The sequence below is a fragment of the Crotalus tigris genome, unplaced genomic scaffold (genome assembly GCF_016545835.1).
Source record: "Crotalus tigris isolate CLP2741 ecotype Arizona unplaced genomic scaffold, ASM1654583v1 scf7180000024286.1529876, whole genome shotgun sequence".
NCBI classification, from domain to species: Eukaryota; Metazoa; Chordata; class Lepidosauria; order Squamata; family Viperidae; genus Crotalus; species Crotalus tigris.
In genome coordinates, this window is record NW_024100459.1 from 1,016,501 (window position 1) to 1,034,041 (window position 17,541).

A 17,541-nucleotide genomic window follows, 5' to 3' on the forward strand; every position below is an offset into this window, starting at 1 on the left:
TTTCCAGCTGATTGGTGCTTCTTCAAGGTTCAGCAGAAGCACCAGGATCAGCACCGAGCTCCAGCTGGAGCCTGGCACTGATCCTGGCACTTCCACTGAGCCCTGACAGCCCCGAAGAAACGCCAATCAGCTGGAAAGTGGCACTGATTCTGGCGCTTCCGCTGAGCCCTGACAGCCCTAAAGCTCCAGCCATCTCTTGCTCAGGCTTGTGCGGTGCTACCATTCCCCTCCCCTGCTACCACTTTTCTAGGATGGTCGCGTACCACCTGCCAGGTGTCAATGTATCACAGAAGGCACCCGTACCACTGGTTGAAAAGCCCTGCTCTAGAGGAGCATTCCTTAAACTGTTTTCTCTCAGGACCCTTTTCTATTTTTAAAACTTATGGAGAATCTCAAAACAGCTTTGGTTTGTATGACTTCTATGTTTATATGTTTACCACATTAAAAAAAAATGATACATTCATAGAATATGTAATTATTGAATCATGTAAAAATAACCATTAAGTCTATTAGATATTAACATATTTTTCATGATTTTTTAAATAAAAATGAGAAGAGAGATACTATTTTAAATTTTTGAAAATATTTTCCATAATCTGGCTTAAAAGAAAATAATTGAATTCTCATATTTGCTTCTGTATATTATGATATGTTTTAGTTGATGTATATGAAGAAAATCTGGCTTTGCACAAATGTTTATTTGGAAAAGGGAGTGGTATTTTGACAGCCTTTTTAGATAATTGTGAATATTTTTATTTAATACTACACCAAAACTCGATAAGAGGTAGTTTCTGAAATGTTAGGTGTGATGCTAAATCTGACATGAACTTTTCATATTTGGTTATATTACAATCTAGTGCAGGGCTTTTCAACCAGTGGTACGGGTACCACTTGTGGTACACTGGCACCTGGCAGGTGGTATGCGACCATCCTAGAAAAGTGATAGCAGGGGAGTGGACTGAAAGTGCCACCAGGAGGGCAGGAGGTGTCTTGCTCGGTTGTGCCTTGGGGGGCACTTTTTTCAGTGCCACTGTAACTTCAGTCACTAAGCGAACAGTTGTAAGTCGAGGACTACCTGTACTTTATCACTTTTTTCCTTTTTTGGGGGGGGTCATCAAGTTTTTGACACCTTGCTAGGCAACTGGTGGTACTTGGATATTGCCATATCCTAAAAGTGGTACAATGGGTGAAAAGTTTGAAAAGCCCTGATCTAGTGCACTTTAAATGGAATTCTTACCCATGCGTGATTTTCTAATATCATGCTTTGATCATCTAGAAAATATTGGTTATGTAGATTTTGCAAAAGTTGGCATATTTCATTTTGTTGGTCCCACTCCAACAAAACAGTCCCAAACCCACAATATCTTTGCCAGTACAGGTATTCGTTTTAGGGCGCAATGTACCACAACCTAAACAAAACAGCCCATTCAAGTCCTGAGTCCTATAAAAAAAAGGAAAAAGCAGCCAGTAAGATGGCTGCTGGACCAGGTGGCAGCCACAGGATGCACATCCATTCTTCTGCAGCACCATCACCTACCCACCAGCATTCACCTGGGTATCCCAGTCCTCCTCTCAAGCAGGACTCCTACACTCAGGGCTGCAGCCATAGCCACTATAATATAGAAAACAAGCCAACTTGCCAAACTTTTCCCAGAGTACACCACAAAATAGAGGATGGAAAACAGGCTGTGGCCCGCTGCATATTCAGGGACGGCCCAAATACCACCAGACAGCTTCAGCAAAAACATCTAATCCACAGCCCCGCCAGCAACACCACTAGCCTGCCATGCCATTCCACACCATTCAGTGCTCCTGATGCTGAGATGCCACTGTCTGCAGCCAGCTTGCCAATCCTGCTGCTTGGATAGGTCCAGGCAGGGCTGCTGCTGTTCCTCATTACAGCCATTTTTTTCTATTGCTTTTAGAGTTAGTTGATGCTGGGAGGGGGAATGTGGATGAGAGTTCAGCTAGTCATAACAATAATAACTCAGCCATGGGAACCCAAGGTCATTGGGCCCAGAGCTGATAGAGTTTGGGGGGGGGGCTGGAGAGCTGGGGAGAAAGCCCGCACTTCAAGCTAATTGGGGAATGTGATTTATGACTGTTTATTGGAGGAGGGAATTGTGATTTGTTACTTTGTATCCAGGGGAGGGGAATTTAGTTTTTGGTTTCGACTATGTAGTGCCAATACTTTGTTTCTCGAATAAAAGATTCTTTAAGATAAACAATGCCTCGAAGTTCTTTTGAAGAGTTTCATCTGTCAGAACCATGACATATTGTTGTAGATAAATTTCTGGCATTACAGGGGAACATAAAACAGAGAGGAGAAAGGACTTTACGCCCGATTTCACTCATGTAGCACTGGATATAATTCATTATGAAACATTTGCTTTTGCTGCAACAGGCAAAACACAGATATATTATCACAATTAGTTTTATGAAAGACTGCTATACAAATAAAAGACATTATATAAAAGCATCAGCTCAGAATATTTTATGATATTAAAATACTTGGTTACAGCATTAAGGACTAATTATTTATCCAGTGTAGCTAGATCTAGTTAGATAAATGATAATTTAAGCAATCTTACAAATACGTTGTAAGTAGTCTCAATTTTTTTTTATAAAGTGTGATTTCTATGTTTCTTACCTGGGATTCCTGGATCTGTGTGAGCTTTTTCTTTTCCTGTTCTTCTTCTTGCTTTTTCCTTTTCTTTTTCTCTTTCTTTTCTTTCTTTTTTGCCGTCTTTAATTTTTTCTTTATTTCAAATCTGGGTTCAATCAAAGGAAAAAATAAGTAGAAGTCTCCAATTAATTCAGGAAGAAGCAAATTGGTACACTGAATTCAAACTTAATGTAAGATATTATTTTTAATTTTTTTTTGTTTTCTACAAGGCATAAAATGATTAAATGTTTTGTAACAGTAACAGTTACACAACTGTGATATGGGTGGCATACAAATTTAATCAATCAATAAATAACAGTAAATGAGATTTTTCAAATCTAAACTATGCAAATTACTGGCACTATTAAATATTTATTTAATTCCAAAGCAGAATATGTAGACTTATGAGACATAAAACTTTTTTTAGAAGGAAAATAATTTTTGTTATAAATAATGTTCATATATTTTATTTAAGAAATTTATTTTCAGCTCAATAGCAACTCTGGGCAGTGTACAGTAAAAACATTTGAAACAAAAAACTCCCAAAAGAAAAACAACATTTAAAAGAGAAACACACAAGACCTGCCACCCACTTTAGCTCAAGGCCTGGGGAAACAGCTACATTTTCAGCGCTTCAGAGACTTTTTCATATGTATCTTGAAAAAGTCAGACACAGAGCTATGGAAAATCTGCCCACTCTTCCTGACTAGCCAGTTTAATGGGAAGAAACCAAAGCAGCCTATCAGCTGTATGGAATAGACTGGATTTCTGGTTTCCTGCCCACTCTTCCTTACTAGTTGAATCCTAGTAAGTTGCTGTGAGTTGTTGTATGCATATGTATTTCTTACAACAAAGGGATATAGAATTGTAAATGCTTTTACACTTGGAGGTTTGGCCAGGTTTTTTTTTTTTTTTGAGAAACAGTCAACGTTATATTTATTTATATTTCTTCTGTATGTATTTGGGCTGCACTGTGATGCATTGTTATTTCTACAACATTTATTAACCTCTCAATTGTTATCAGTGTTCTGCAAAATGACTATCATTATATAAGGTGTTTTGATTATGGAGATGGCCATGAACAGATTGTGCAGAATTGAGAAGTGCTTTTGTCTATGCACAACCCTGGAAAACATATGTTCCAAAAGGTGCTCCAAGATGGAGATAGTGGAGGAAAGGGTGGCAGCACCCAGCAGCAGAGAGAAAGGGGGCACACAGCAGCACAGAATTCAGATGAACGTGAGGTAGTGATGGGGGGGGGGGAAAACATAAAGAAGACTAGGTAGGTCGCACAGGCTGATCAGACCTGTGAATTCAATTGTGAATGGCTAAGGCATGGGTGTCAAACTTGCCATGTCATGGGCATGTCGCGACATATCGCAACTTTTTTTGTATTGCTGGACTGGGGTGGATGCAGCCTCTGCATGATGCAACTGGCCTGCGGGCTGGCAATTTGACACTCCCGGGCTAAGGGAAAGCAAAAGAAAGATGGATACTGGGAAAATTATTAGGTGGACTAGAACACACAGACCATAAAGAGGAGTAGGGGAAAAGGGACTACATGGTCCAGCCTTGCCCTCCTTTATACTCATCCATATTTGGCTGAAACCTCATCTACTTTGATGGAACATGACAGACTTAGAACGGTGTGACCGAACGTTAGTCCATGCATGGAGCAAAACCACATTTCTCATTTTATGAAAACTTCTAATTGTATCCCATTATTTCTGTCATGATCAAGCAACTGTGTTTCCTTTGTGGAGGGCTTAACCATGGATTAATACAAGTGAAATGAAAAAGCAAAAGATACAGGTACCATTTTACATTTTAATGATAATTATTTATGCATATACATTTCTTCTATAGCTATGCTTGTTTTTCACAGGAAAAAAACCAAACACTAGCCAGAAACCAATTTGCTGGCATTTTGTTCAGAAACCTGAACAATGATACGCAGCAAAAAGAAAGAAAATATTTATGAAACCGCTGCCCAAAAACTCACCTTTTCTTCAAAACTTCTCTCTTCTCTATCCGATTAAATAATTCCTGCTCTCTTTCTTTTTCTGTCATCTGTTCTAGGCGAGCTCTATCTTCTTCGTCACCCATAAAATCCTCCCCATAGCCATCAGTAAATTCATCTTCAGATGAAGTTTCAGAATCTGAGCTACTGCAAGAACCATTGCTTTCAGAGTCAGATACTTCCCCTGAAAGAAAACGGAGAGAATCGTCTACTGGGAGGCAATCAAGGAACTCATAATTAGGAAAGGCTCATAACCATTTTTTCTTACTCATGCACCTCCATTCTGCCTCTGCATACCCAGTGACGTTTGGATTCTAAGCTTTGCAGGCAGATGCCTACCATTTAAGCTAGAAAGCTATGGTTAGAGAACAATACATAGAATAATAATAATAGAATGCCTCACATGCTTGTGAGAAGTCAGCATGTGTCACTCACAAACCTTGAAACTGTTAAAGATAATAAACTTAATAGATCCTTATTAGCCCTTGCCGAACTGAGATTACTTGATTAACTAGACCAATTCCATATAAAATTAACTTGTAGGGCTGAACAGAAATTACTTTAAAGCAAAATCTATAGGTCCAAGAAACTCAAGAATTCAGAATATTCCCAAATGCAAATTAGGTTACCAGCAATACCACATTTCAAGAGCACTCTGAAAAGTAAACCAAAGCTCCAAAAATTATTAAAAATAAAAATAGCTGAGAACTCTTCTTCTTTATAATTTTCCTCATCCAAACTGAATCCTCTTCTTTACAGCTATATTTTTCCTACACTGAATCCAAATTCTCTATATTAACAGTAGGCTTCTCCCCCCAGAAATATTTTTCAGGTGTTTTATTGGAATGTGATTTATATTTAAGTATACAGTTACTAACAAGCTTTTAGAATGCTAGGCACTGGCATTCCATACATACTTATTATTATACAGTCTTGGTATCAATCCTGAAACCTGTACTGCTTGACAAGAAAGACTACAGCAATAGCAGGGAGTGCATTTTCTATAGACTTATTGGTAGCATTTGTTCACCATTAATATTTGTTACTATTGAGTAAATATCAGAATCCAAAAGTTCTGAATATGCCTCGGTGCTTTTGAGTAGTCACCAGTACATTGGCTTGCAAGATAGTCTCTAGAAGCACATTTATGACCACTGCAGCAACTCCGTGGTGATGTGATTGTCATTTGGACCTTTCACAGTTGGCAGGCATTTACAGCTGTTGCATCCCATGATCATGTCATAGCCATTTGCAACTTTCACGGCCAACAAGCAGAGTCAGATTCAGTCAAGTTGTGGCCATATGAGGTTTCATTTAATGACTGTGGGTGATTCATTTAATAGCCTTGTCAGAAATGAGGTTATAATCCTATTACATCACATTTCATTTAACGACCACATTGCTCAGAAATAGAGCTATCAGTCCCAATTGTGGTTATTAAGCAAGAGCTACCCATATGAATAGGAAATACTCAGAATTGACTTTGAAATAAAGCTATCTTTTGAATAAAGACATAAAGCATTTTTCCTGTTTCCTTTATATCCAAATACGAAGAGCCTGAAATGAACTTCTATTAACTTTTGGTATATCAACTTGGCCTACTGTTAATAAATTATCTAGAACTATAGTATTCAAACTATGCTCTCTGGAACCCAAGGGTTATTAAAACGTATGACATGAAATAATTTTTTAATGGGTTTTTCACTGATTTTTCATATTGAGAAGGATTCCTTGGGCAACTGAAGTTTGAAGATCACTGAACTAGAGAAAAAAAAATCTATGGTCTAATCTCTAAAGAATGTGGCTATGTTCTTATGATACCCTGAATCCCAAACTAACTTACCACACTTTAACCAAACTTATTTGAATCCGACCTGTACAGTTATGGATCAGTGGACTGTACAAACCAAGAAAATTGGGCTGGGTAAATATGCTATGTAAATTCAGCCCATATATAAATTCTTCCCATCACTAATACATGCATCCTTTTTTGTTACCTTCTTCTGGTGCTGAACTCTCTGCAGACGTATCTTTGTCAGAGCTGCCTGATGAAGCTGCTTTGTTCATTTGTTTCTTCATGGCTCCCTTCTTCTCTACTTTTGCAGCTTTTCCTTTCTTTTTGTTTTTAGAACCCCCTACTGTCCACTATAGCATAAAAGGAAAGATAGGAGTTATTTATGAGACAAGGCTGAAGTATCTTCAAAGATTTCATGAAGCTAAATGTACAGACGTTCGGATTTTAATGTACATGCTTACACAATTGAACAAAATTTAATTTGATGAGTTAAGAAAATCACAGTTATAAAACAAAAATAATATTGTATTATAACTATATGCAAACAAAATAGCAAAAATTCATTTTTTAGAAAAGGGATTGAAGAACTGAACAAGTATTTTATAAACTGGAAAACAGCTTCATTTAGATACAACACTAAACCACTGTTTACTACTGTTTATTACTACAAGAGCAAAAGCAATTGCCTCCCTGTAATTAGAAAACTCCACTTGAACTCGGACTGTTACCAATTTAGCATGTCATTCAAAACTTTTAGCTCCAGGTAACTACATAGTGAAAACAAGCCAACTTTATTGCCAAAAACATTGCACGCTTTCCTTAATCATTTCCCGTCAATAAATAAAATTCAGATGAAAATTATCTTTACATTAGAGATGAAAGGAGTGAACGTCCTGATAAGTAAGAAAATCACTCTTTGGAGTTTTCCTTTAAGATTTGTTTTAAGAGCAATCATTTTGAGATAATTTTTCCACAGGAATCAAGGGAATATTAGCTACTTTCCAACTCATAATATACACTATCACAAAGTCATGCAGTGACAAGTGTATCTAGCCTTCACAAATTTCTTTCATATTTAATGTGAATAATCTCAGCACCAGACCTGAACTAATTCACATTACTTTGTTTTATTCAATTTACAGTTAAATACAGACTAACCTCAATATCACTATCTGAAGTCTCAGAGTCTGAAGATGCTGTAGGCTTGCTAACAGGTGTTTCCTTTTCTTCAGAATCACCACGTTTCCGCTTGGCCAATGACAGGAGCTCCTGGTAAAACACAAATACAGAGTTCCTTAAGCATGAACTCTCTCCAAAGTTGAAGAGAAGTAATTTCCACTCAAATATTCCACTCAAATCTCCCATCTGAATCCTAACAGAATGTTAAATAGGATGCTTAAAGAAATGCTTAAAATTCTTTAAAATAATATGTCGTGATAAGGTCTGCCATACAAACCAAAATGAAAAATGTATATTGGAAGTGTTCTTCCTATTACTCTTGCTCCTTTGAACCTCTATCTGAATAAAATTCTTGGGAGCCTGACTTTTCTTAGTTAATAGGGGGATTCTTATTATTTGAAGTATTCTATTTTTACTGTTTTGATTCTTATTAAGTAGGATTGCTCGCCAATTTTACACAATGTTGGAACGAAGAAAGACAGACCTGAAGAAGCACTAACATTATGTCATATGTAATTCCACAACTTGGCCATAAAAACCATTGATTTTTCCTTTAAAAATCTGAACTGAAAACTGTTATTAGCAAAGCATTTTCAGATATTCAAAAATTCATTATGGCAATAGCACTTAGACTTATATACCACTCCATAGTACTTAACAGTACATTCTGAGCGGTTTATAATGTCAGCATGTTGGCCCCAACAATCTGGGTCCTCATTTTACCAACCTCAGAAGGATGGAAGGCTGAATCAACCTTGAGCTGGTCAGCAGCGAACTCCTGGCTTTGGGCAAAGTTAGCCTGCAATACTGCATTCTAACTAGTGTGCCACCATGGCTCTTATATTATTTAACTGAGTATTTGGTATTGGTATCATAATCACTAAAGATTAATTCACATATTTTGTCAAAATAAAGAGCAAATTCCAAGATTACACAAGGAATAGGAATTCCCTTTTTTTACCCATGCAATTCTTTAAAATACTTTGGAAAAGTCACTAAGCGTCTGTATAGGAGAAGGAGGCATATGTAGAAAAACATACTTTAACATACAGATGTTTGATCTTCATTTCAGCAATATAGATAAAGGCACATAACAAATGTTATATCTTCGTTTATATTTTGTGGTCCATTGTGTAATTTAAATAAACAGAAATGCAAGTTTCATATTTGGAAAAAATGAGTCAATCCCTATGTTTATCACTACCTCAAATAACTAAACTTAGAATCAGGTGCCCCAGATCAGATGCAAACGATTTGCAACTTCATATGGGAGGAAGCAATTTAGTTTGATTTGCTCTTTATGGTATGAAGTACTACCAGGACATCCTAGCAAGTCCAGCCTGAGATCAGAATGCAAATAGCTGAAAGAAGTCTGATAGCCCCTACTCGTCACCATAGTATCAAAGTGTATGAGTCTACCATTAAAAAAAAGCTGCACAGATTCAATCTGCTTGAGAAGTTCTGCCGGGAGAAAACCTATGCTATCCAGAACAAACATCAGCACATGAGTAAAGTTTGCTCATGAACACTTAGACCAGTGGTTCTCAACCTATGGGGTCGGGACCCCATTTGGGGTCGAACGACCATTTCACGGGGGTCGCCAAACAACGCAGTCTGCCATTTTTTCCCCCTTTCCCTTAGCTGTGCTACTCCCTTTTATTCTATTGGTTTTTGAAAGCCAATAGAATAGACTCTCTTGAATAGAGTCTAATTCTATTGGCTTTCAAAAGCCAATAGGAATTGTCCAGGCTGTCTCTGCCCTGCTGAGCCCGCCAAAAGTCCCATTCTGCAAACGGTGCTGCACCAGTTGAGTAGTCCTCGACTTACAACCGGTTGAGTAGTCCTCGACTTACGACCGGTTGGGGGTCGCGGCATTAAAAAGGCTGAGAACCACTGACTTAGACAAAGACTAAGACTTCTGGAACAATGTGCTCTGGACAGACAAGGCAAAGACAGAGCAATTTGGCCATAGTACCAGAAAGCATGTTTGGCAAAAATCAAAGATAACATTTCACTAGAAGAACCTGATACCAATTGTAAAGCACGGTACTGGAAAATATGTTTTGGGCTTTGGGGTACTTGAGGTTGCTTTTCATTTTAAAACATCTTGCTCATAATTTAAATTCTTTTGTATGAATTTATAAGCATTTCACAATAAACTGAACTACATTAATTTGAGATGATTTAGAACCTGGATTCTTTGAATAAGATTGTGGTACAATTCTTACTAAAACTTTTGTTACTGAAAGACAAACACGAAAAAAAATCACTCAACTTTAAAATTCTGTTAAACAACAAACCACAGGTGCAGTAACAGTGTTGAAAGGAAATAAAATTGTTCAAGGTGAAATGGCCTGTATATAGTTTCTGGTTTGCAGAAATAATGTATGGTATTTAAACATCTGTCACAAAACTGAGCAAGAACACTCCATATGAGCCCATGGAAAAAATCATACATGAAGTATCTCAATGCAGATAGAATATAAATTGAAGAGTAAAATTGCTTATTTTCTGGGTTTCTGCTTTCATTCCGTACAGAAACCCTGTCCTGTTGTGGAACTATATTTTGCATTTATCTTAGCAACTGGGATTTTTAGTATGGAATGCTAAGATGATTAGCATTTTCTCCAGAATGGTTTCCACACATAATTGATAAATACAAATTATTTAATGGAGTTCCTCTTACAGTAGGAGAAAAGAGTATTAAACATTTTTTCCTTTCTTTAACAGTTTCTTCCAAGGTTGAAGACATTTTTCAACTTGGACTCTACAAATAGACTGGGACTAGATGAAGCTTAGAAAGTAGCAGTCTTTTATTATATAAGACATGATTTTAAGGGACGTGTCTGCCTTTGCCTCGAGTTGGTGGAGGTGAGGAATTTCTGCATTGAGCCTTTAGTACATTCCTACTGGTGTATTTTTCTCAATTTATATATAGTCCTCAACTTACAACAGTTCATTTAGTAACTGTTCAAAGTTACAATGGCCCTGAAAAAAGTGACTTATGACCAGTTTTCACAGTTACAACTTTTGCAGCATCCCCATGGTCACGTGATAAAAATTCAGGTGCTTGACAACTGGGTCATATTTATGACCGTTATTGTTGTCCCAAAAATCATGTGATTACCTTATAAGATCTTTTGACAAGCAAAGTCAATGGGGAAGCCAGATTTACTTAACAACCGAGTTACTAACTTAACTGCAGTGATTCACTTAGCAACTGAAACAAGGCTAGTCATAAAATAGGGCAATACTTACTTAACAAATATCTCACTTAACAACAGAAATTTTTGGTTCAATTGTAGTCGTAAGTCGAGAACTACCTGTATATAGTAATTGCACAGAATGATCAAAGTTTTAATTTCCATTCTAAGAGAATTACAGTCTATACAACTTGTCCTGAAATTTGTTTTGTTTTTTTACAAGAAATGCATGTTCTGTCATGTGACAAAGATTCTATTTAGTATATGGCTTGTGCAAATATTTATTGGGGAACACTCAAACTTTGCTGAGAGGGTCTCTTTCCACAGCCATTAGCTGTCTTTTCTGATAAAAGCATTATTCAGCTAGGCTTTCTCACTTACAAATGAATGCAAAGTACCCCCAAAATATTCAAAACGTACGACTTCAGGTGAGGATTTATGGCAAAATAGATATCCCTGAAGGAGTGGGCATGGAATGGCAGCAAAGATGGTGGTCAGATGGTGATCTGTTACCTGCACAGTCTTTTCTGGGTAAAAGACAGATTGTGAGATTGCAACATTGAGTAGACCGCAGAATTTAAGATTCTTGTGGCTGACTTCTGAGTCAAGCAACTGGGAGTCAACAGGATTCAATGAAGCTCACAGCCATAATGTAACGTACAAGGACAGAAGGTTCCCAGAGTCTCATTGCTTAATCATTTTTGGAAACTACTTAACCACTTCTCAATTATTAAAAACTTTTACTTCAACAAACTTTATAACATTCACTGAGTAAATAAGCATCAAACCTTAAAGAAATTTTAAACACAAATTTAAGGACATTTTTAAAAAGGTTTTTTTTTTTAATAAACAGCAAAAAAATTAGAAAGCTGATTTTGGAAAGTTACAAATAGACTAAGGGCCCAGGTGAATTTGAAATAAGATTCTGAAATTAATTATAAGAATCTTTCCCATGAGAAAATACTATTCTTGTTTATTCTCAAAGAAAAATAGGATGGGACTTTGAAGGCTGCACACTACTAAAAGGAACCAGAAAGAAGTAAACATTACAATTAAAGGAGAACATATTTAAATTCAAATTACTATTACAAAATGGAGCAAAATACTTTATCATTGGATGTACAGGTAGTCCTCATCTTATGACCACAACTGAGACCAAAATTTCTGTTGCTAACCAAGATAGTTGTTAAATGAGTTTTTTTGACCCATTTTACGATCTATCTTGCCACAGTTGTTAAGTGAATCACTGCAGTTGTTAAGTTAGTAATGGTTGTTAAGTGAATCTGGCTTCCCCATTGACTCTGCCTGTCAGGTCATAAAAGGTATCATATGATCACTCTGGGACACTGCAACCGTCATAAATATGAGTCAGTTGCTAAACAACCAAATTTTGATCAAATTTTGACCGTAGGGTTGCTGCAACAGTTGTAAGTGTGAAAATGGTCATAAATCACTTTTTTCAATGATGTTACATCATTGAATGATCACTAAAAGAACTGATGTAAGTTGAGGACTACCTGTATCAAAGAATATTTGTGAACAATGTCTGAGAAGTTAATTTTAAGAATGCCGGCCATTATAAATAGATTGTTTGAAAGGGAAACAAGTTTTACGAGATAAGACTGACACTGATTTGAATGTGGATTTAAAAATGATAGGCTATAAGAATATGGATTATACAAATGAAACTGGCTAATGCCTTATATAATTAAAAGCGACATATATTACAAAGAAAAACCAAAAGTGTAACTTGGACAATATTCCTATATGGATTTACAAAAGAGAAAGATTTTGTGAAAAGGACAAAGAAAAAAATGAAAACAAATTAAATTCTAAGGCATTATTTGAAAGAATTAAAGAGCAAGATTGTTAAAGGTAAAAGGAAGAATATAAGGTTGGTTTATCTGATCAAGGTTAAAATAGATGTTGTTATCTCTGGTAACCCATAATGGAATTTTGCTGACCAGAACTGAATGACAAGGCTTTAAAGATTTGTTTCCAGATAAGAGATGAGATATGGAAAGAAGAGATCATGTGTTGTATATTAAGAGAAGGTGATAAGTTACTAACAATTTTATTCTTGAAGTGAAGAGGGAAGTCATTGTTTCATATATTTCTTTTTCTCATCTTTTCTTTTCCTTTTTTCCTGCACTTTGTATTTTTTATTGTTTTTAGTTTGTATTAATTTTGATTGAAAAAAATTATTAAACAAAATTTACCAATTAATTTTTATAATCTGCATGACTGATAGAATACTTGGGATTTTTATTTGTATCCTTATGCTGTAAAACCTAATATTAATGTTAAAGAAAATTCAAAGTAACTCTCTCATCAAGAATTCCCACTTGTACAATTTCCTACATAACCTACCATAATATCAAAACAATGCATACAGATCAAAACTGATCAGAGAAAATTGGATTGTACCCAGTAGTATCATTCTATGGCAGAATAGGTTTTTCTTTCCCACTCTATCCCTGGTACATAAGTGTAGTTCACAAGTATAGTTCCAAAGGACTGGAAGATTCACTATAGACCAGGCATGTCAAACTGCCGGCCCATGGACCGGATGCATCACACCAAAACTGTGCCCACCCAATTGCTGGCAAAGGGGAAAAAGTTGCGATACGTCATGTGACGTCGCTAGTTTGACATGCCTGCTATAGACTATCTGAAGGATATCTCAATAAATAAAGAGTAAAAGGAAGTGCCAACACATAGCACTTGATGCAGGCTAGTCATTTTATGAATAGAATTACTTCCATTGAATTCAGTAAAATTGAATTAGCAGCAATGTAAACTATGAACTGTTGTTACCTTGTACAAGACATAACTTTGTCTTTAATAAAAGATTGGATTAAGCATTACAAAAATGTAATAGTATTTCCCAAAATGACCCTTGCATTCAAACTGAAGATAGCACAGCATTAGCCATTAGAAAAGCACTTAAAAATAAATATAATCAGAAGAAAAAGGAAGAAAAAAATATGGTGACAAGAGGAAAACATAATTTCAATCATGGAAATCTGTGGGAACCCATTCCTTAAAGAGTTGCTCAATGCAGATTTAATATGGATGAGCCCACCTACTAATGACCAGAAGTACAAATATTCTCTATTCTTGTTGAAAAGGAGTTGGAACAGGAAGTAAATTTATATAGTAAAGCAATAATGTCAGATATGAACACATATAATGCATCTTGTTGTAGGAGAATATTTGCAACAACTGAAAGTAGTGGTCCCACATACAAAATGGGCTCCAATATCTGGAGCACAACTTAAATGAAAGCAACATATGATCTGAAACCATCTACTAATAGTAGTTTTAGATATTACCTTTCTGTTGCATCGTTTTGATAATCCATACACTATCAGATGACTTGAACGCCTCATACTGGTAGTATGGCTGAAATATCCTAAGAGACCACCCACACACCAACCTCATGCCCCTGCACACATGCTGGTGAAATGAGAACATAACAGTCCAAATTCTATAGAATAAATTTTATGTTAGAGATGAAACCATGAACAATCTTGTGGCACTTGGATTTACCATAATGTATCGTTCTGTTTATATAAGAAATGTTAATTCCTAGGAGATATCGGACTTCATACACTAATCAAGTTTGCTATAGATTCCATAAATTTTTATATGCAGTATGAGGTTCTATAGTATAGAACCTCATACTGCATATAAAAATTTATGGAATTTCCAGACTGACAAGGCATTGCAGACACTATCATGAAACCCTGAGAAGGAATTGGGCATTTTGGTACTGCAGTTACTTGTGAACAGATGAATATAAAGGCTTTTTCAGTAATTAGTTAATATTTGAAACTATGTCTGGTGGAGAGTCTAGTTTCCTTCACCAATTTTCAATTCCTTATATTAACCAATAACATAGCAATAGATCTTCACCCAATCTAAAAGGAGGAAACAGCTGGAACAAGTGAATCCTTATAAGTAAGGTGGCTACATTAGCTATCCAAATGAGCACATAAAAAAACAAAACATAGGAATTGTTCATAATTATGATAAATTGAACAGAGATGCAAGCTTCCATAGATATCCAGTAGCTGGCGTCTTGTCACATCATTCCAACAGTACATCTCCCATGCCAAATACTTGAAAAACAGATAAAATAGGCATCTTCCTGTTGAAGCAAGTTCAGCTTAGTTATTCCCTGAAAAAGTGTCATAAGTTATGAATATTAATATTGAGCATATTTTGTATCATGCCACAAAATACGTGATACTGACTTACTATAAGAAACAATTCTAACTTTGAAGATGAAATGAAACAATGAAAACTTGTAATTGAGTTAAAGATACACATAATACCTTAACATATGATCAATACTTCTTCAAGAAAAAAAAGAATTGAAATCTTTGTTTGTTATCCTGTTCCCTATTCCCTACTGAATATTTTCTACAAGAAACTGCTTTTTGTATGCTCAACTTCTCCACTATAAACTTCCTTTTCTTGATAGAAAGTTAATGAGTCAAGATTAAGAAAAGTTCATCAGTAACTATGTCTCTATCACAGCCTTTTCCGATTTAGTATACTTCAAGTATGTTAAGACTGCACTGCTATTATCTGCAGTTTATAATGTACAGCCATACTGATGCCAACTAGTAGCGATAAGAGTTTGTTAAATTTAGAAAGCCCTAGGCTCTGGAAAACTGTTTTAGGATACCACAAAGGAGAGAGAGAAGATATCAGGGGACTTTTCACGTGATTCAATCAGGTCTGATTCTATGGTTTCCTTGTTGAATATATATTACTCTCAACAATTTATACACTTCAGGAGTGGCAATCAAATCCTGCTTTTCAACCCAAGAGCAACACAAAAGATAATTTCTTTGCTGATTATCATGCTTTCCACCCATCCCTAATATCAGGAGGAAACTCTATTGGGATAAAATATGTTATCCCTATTGCCAAACCCACTGTCCCTCTCTTCCCAGTCATCTGAATTCCCTCCTAGATTTTATGAACCTTGAGGCAGTCCTTGGATGGTGTCAAAATAAAAAGGGAAACAGTTTGATAGCACTGGTACAGCCAAGGATGACTTAAGCCATCATGGGGATTCAGTACAAAAAACTATGGGCATGTTTGTACTATGGTTAGATACAAGAAACTTCTCGACAGTTAGAACAATTAACCAGTGGAACAACCTGCCTCCAGAAGCGGTGAATGCGCCAACACTGGAAGTTTTTAAGAAGAAACTGGACAGCCATTTATCTGAAATGGTATAGCGTTTACTGCCTGAGCAGAGGGTTGGACTAGATGACCTCCAAGGTCCCTTCCAACTTTATCATTATTATTATTTTAAGTGGAGACATGGACAAAAACTGTGATATTCCTATCCAAAATGTATATTATCATTTACTGATTTTGGCCTAGTTTCTACAATAGTTGCTCACTGTTCTATGATTATATGGTTTTCATACACAAAGAACAACCCAGAAAAATATGCATATTAATGGAGAATATGAAATAGCCTTCCGCAAAATATGAAGCAGCCTTCCACAAAAAAATCTATTTAAGTCGTAATGACTGGAATTTAGAATCTTCTCATGCAATGATAGAATACGCAACCCACATTGGTGCCTCCTTGAAAAAGGCAAGATCAGAGACAAAATTAATCTCAGTACATAAAATTCAGCAACAGCAAGCACACTGTAACAATCTACACGAGGGGAATCTTCTTTGGTACAAACAGCAATATAGTCGCTGAACTCTAGAAATGCTGCAAAGACATTGACAAACTGGGTAAGTTCAAACAAGGGTTGCAAATCAAGAGATAGGTACAAAACCTAGGAGAAAATTGAAATAAATGATACAGAGTTTATCGGAAGAGAAAGAAGCGACACACAGAGAAAGGGGTTGAAAAAGATTCCCATCGCCCATCATTCCCACAACTATCTGGGGAATAACTCAATGTTCAAATAGATCTCACCCTCACGGCTCTCCAAGTCACAACACAGCCTCTCCATCCTGCCACCTGCCAGACTGGATCCTTTTCGCCTAACTCCAAGCTCTTATTATTCGTCTTCACTGCATCGACACCCCCGCGTTTCAAAAGCCCATTTGCTCCATCTCCTCAACCACGTTTGCTGCGAGAGTCCTCTCTTCGCGACCCTCATGTACATAAAACCACACGCTTTCCCCTCTCCCTCTGGAGTCGCCTGATTCCTGCACCATTCCGGGCGGAGAGAGAGAGAGAGACAGAGAGAGAGAGAGAGAGAGACGAAAGCCGCTTGGATGCGAGGGGGTATCCTACGGCACCCATCAAAACCAACCCAAGCAAAAGCGAGGATGGAGCCCTGGGGCCCAGTTCGGCGGCGGTAGCGCCACTACTCTCACCTGGTCCAGATTCTCCTCGCTGCCGCTGTCCTCGGTATCGGAGTCAATGAGGACCCGGCCTTTCCGCTTCTTCACCATGGCGGAACTCGCGCCGCCGCTCCCGTCCCCTCCTCACAGCGGGCCCAGCGGACGGTGCGGCACTTCGAGCGGCAGGCCTTTGCCAAGCCTGCGAGCCGCTCGCCCGCCCGCCCGCCAGCCAGCCCGGGACACAAAGGGCACCGAGCATGCGCCATGCAACGCGTCGGATGTAGGCGTGGCCGGCGTAGAAAGCGCTACTGGCCGTTAGGCGCTGAGCCGGGGGGGGGGTGTT

General features: G+C 37.2%; 1 protein-coding gene across 1 annotated transcript in view; it reads right to left on the reverse strand.

Moving 5' to 3' along the window:
- RTF1 (RTF1 homolog, Paf1/RNA polymerase II complex component) overlaps positions 1 to 17,454 on the reverse strand; it is a 38,190-nt gene extending 20,736 nt beyond the window's left edge. Inside the window, exons 1-5 of the mRNA XM_039323894.1 lie at positions 17,232 to 17,454; positions 7,639 to 7,749; positions 6,683 to 6,830; positions 4,668 to 4,869; positions 2,651 to 2,771 (exon numbers count right to left, since the gene is read on the reverse strand). Of these exons, the coding sequence (XP_039179828.1) occupies positions 2,651 to 2,771; positions 4,668 to 4,869; positions 6,683 to 6,830; positions 7,639 to 7,749; positions 17,232 to 17,309 (660 nt within the window). The 5' untranslated portion in view covers positions 17,310 to 17,454. The remainder of the gene's footprint in view (positions 1 to 2,650; positions 2,772 to 4,667; positions 4,870 to 6,682; positions 6,831 to 7,638; positions 7,750 to 17,231) is intronic.
- Positions 17,455 to 17,541: the final 87 nt, after the last annotated feature.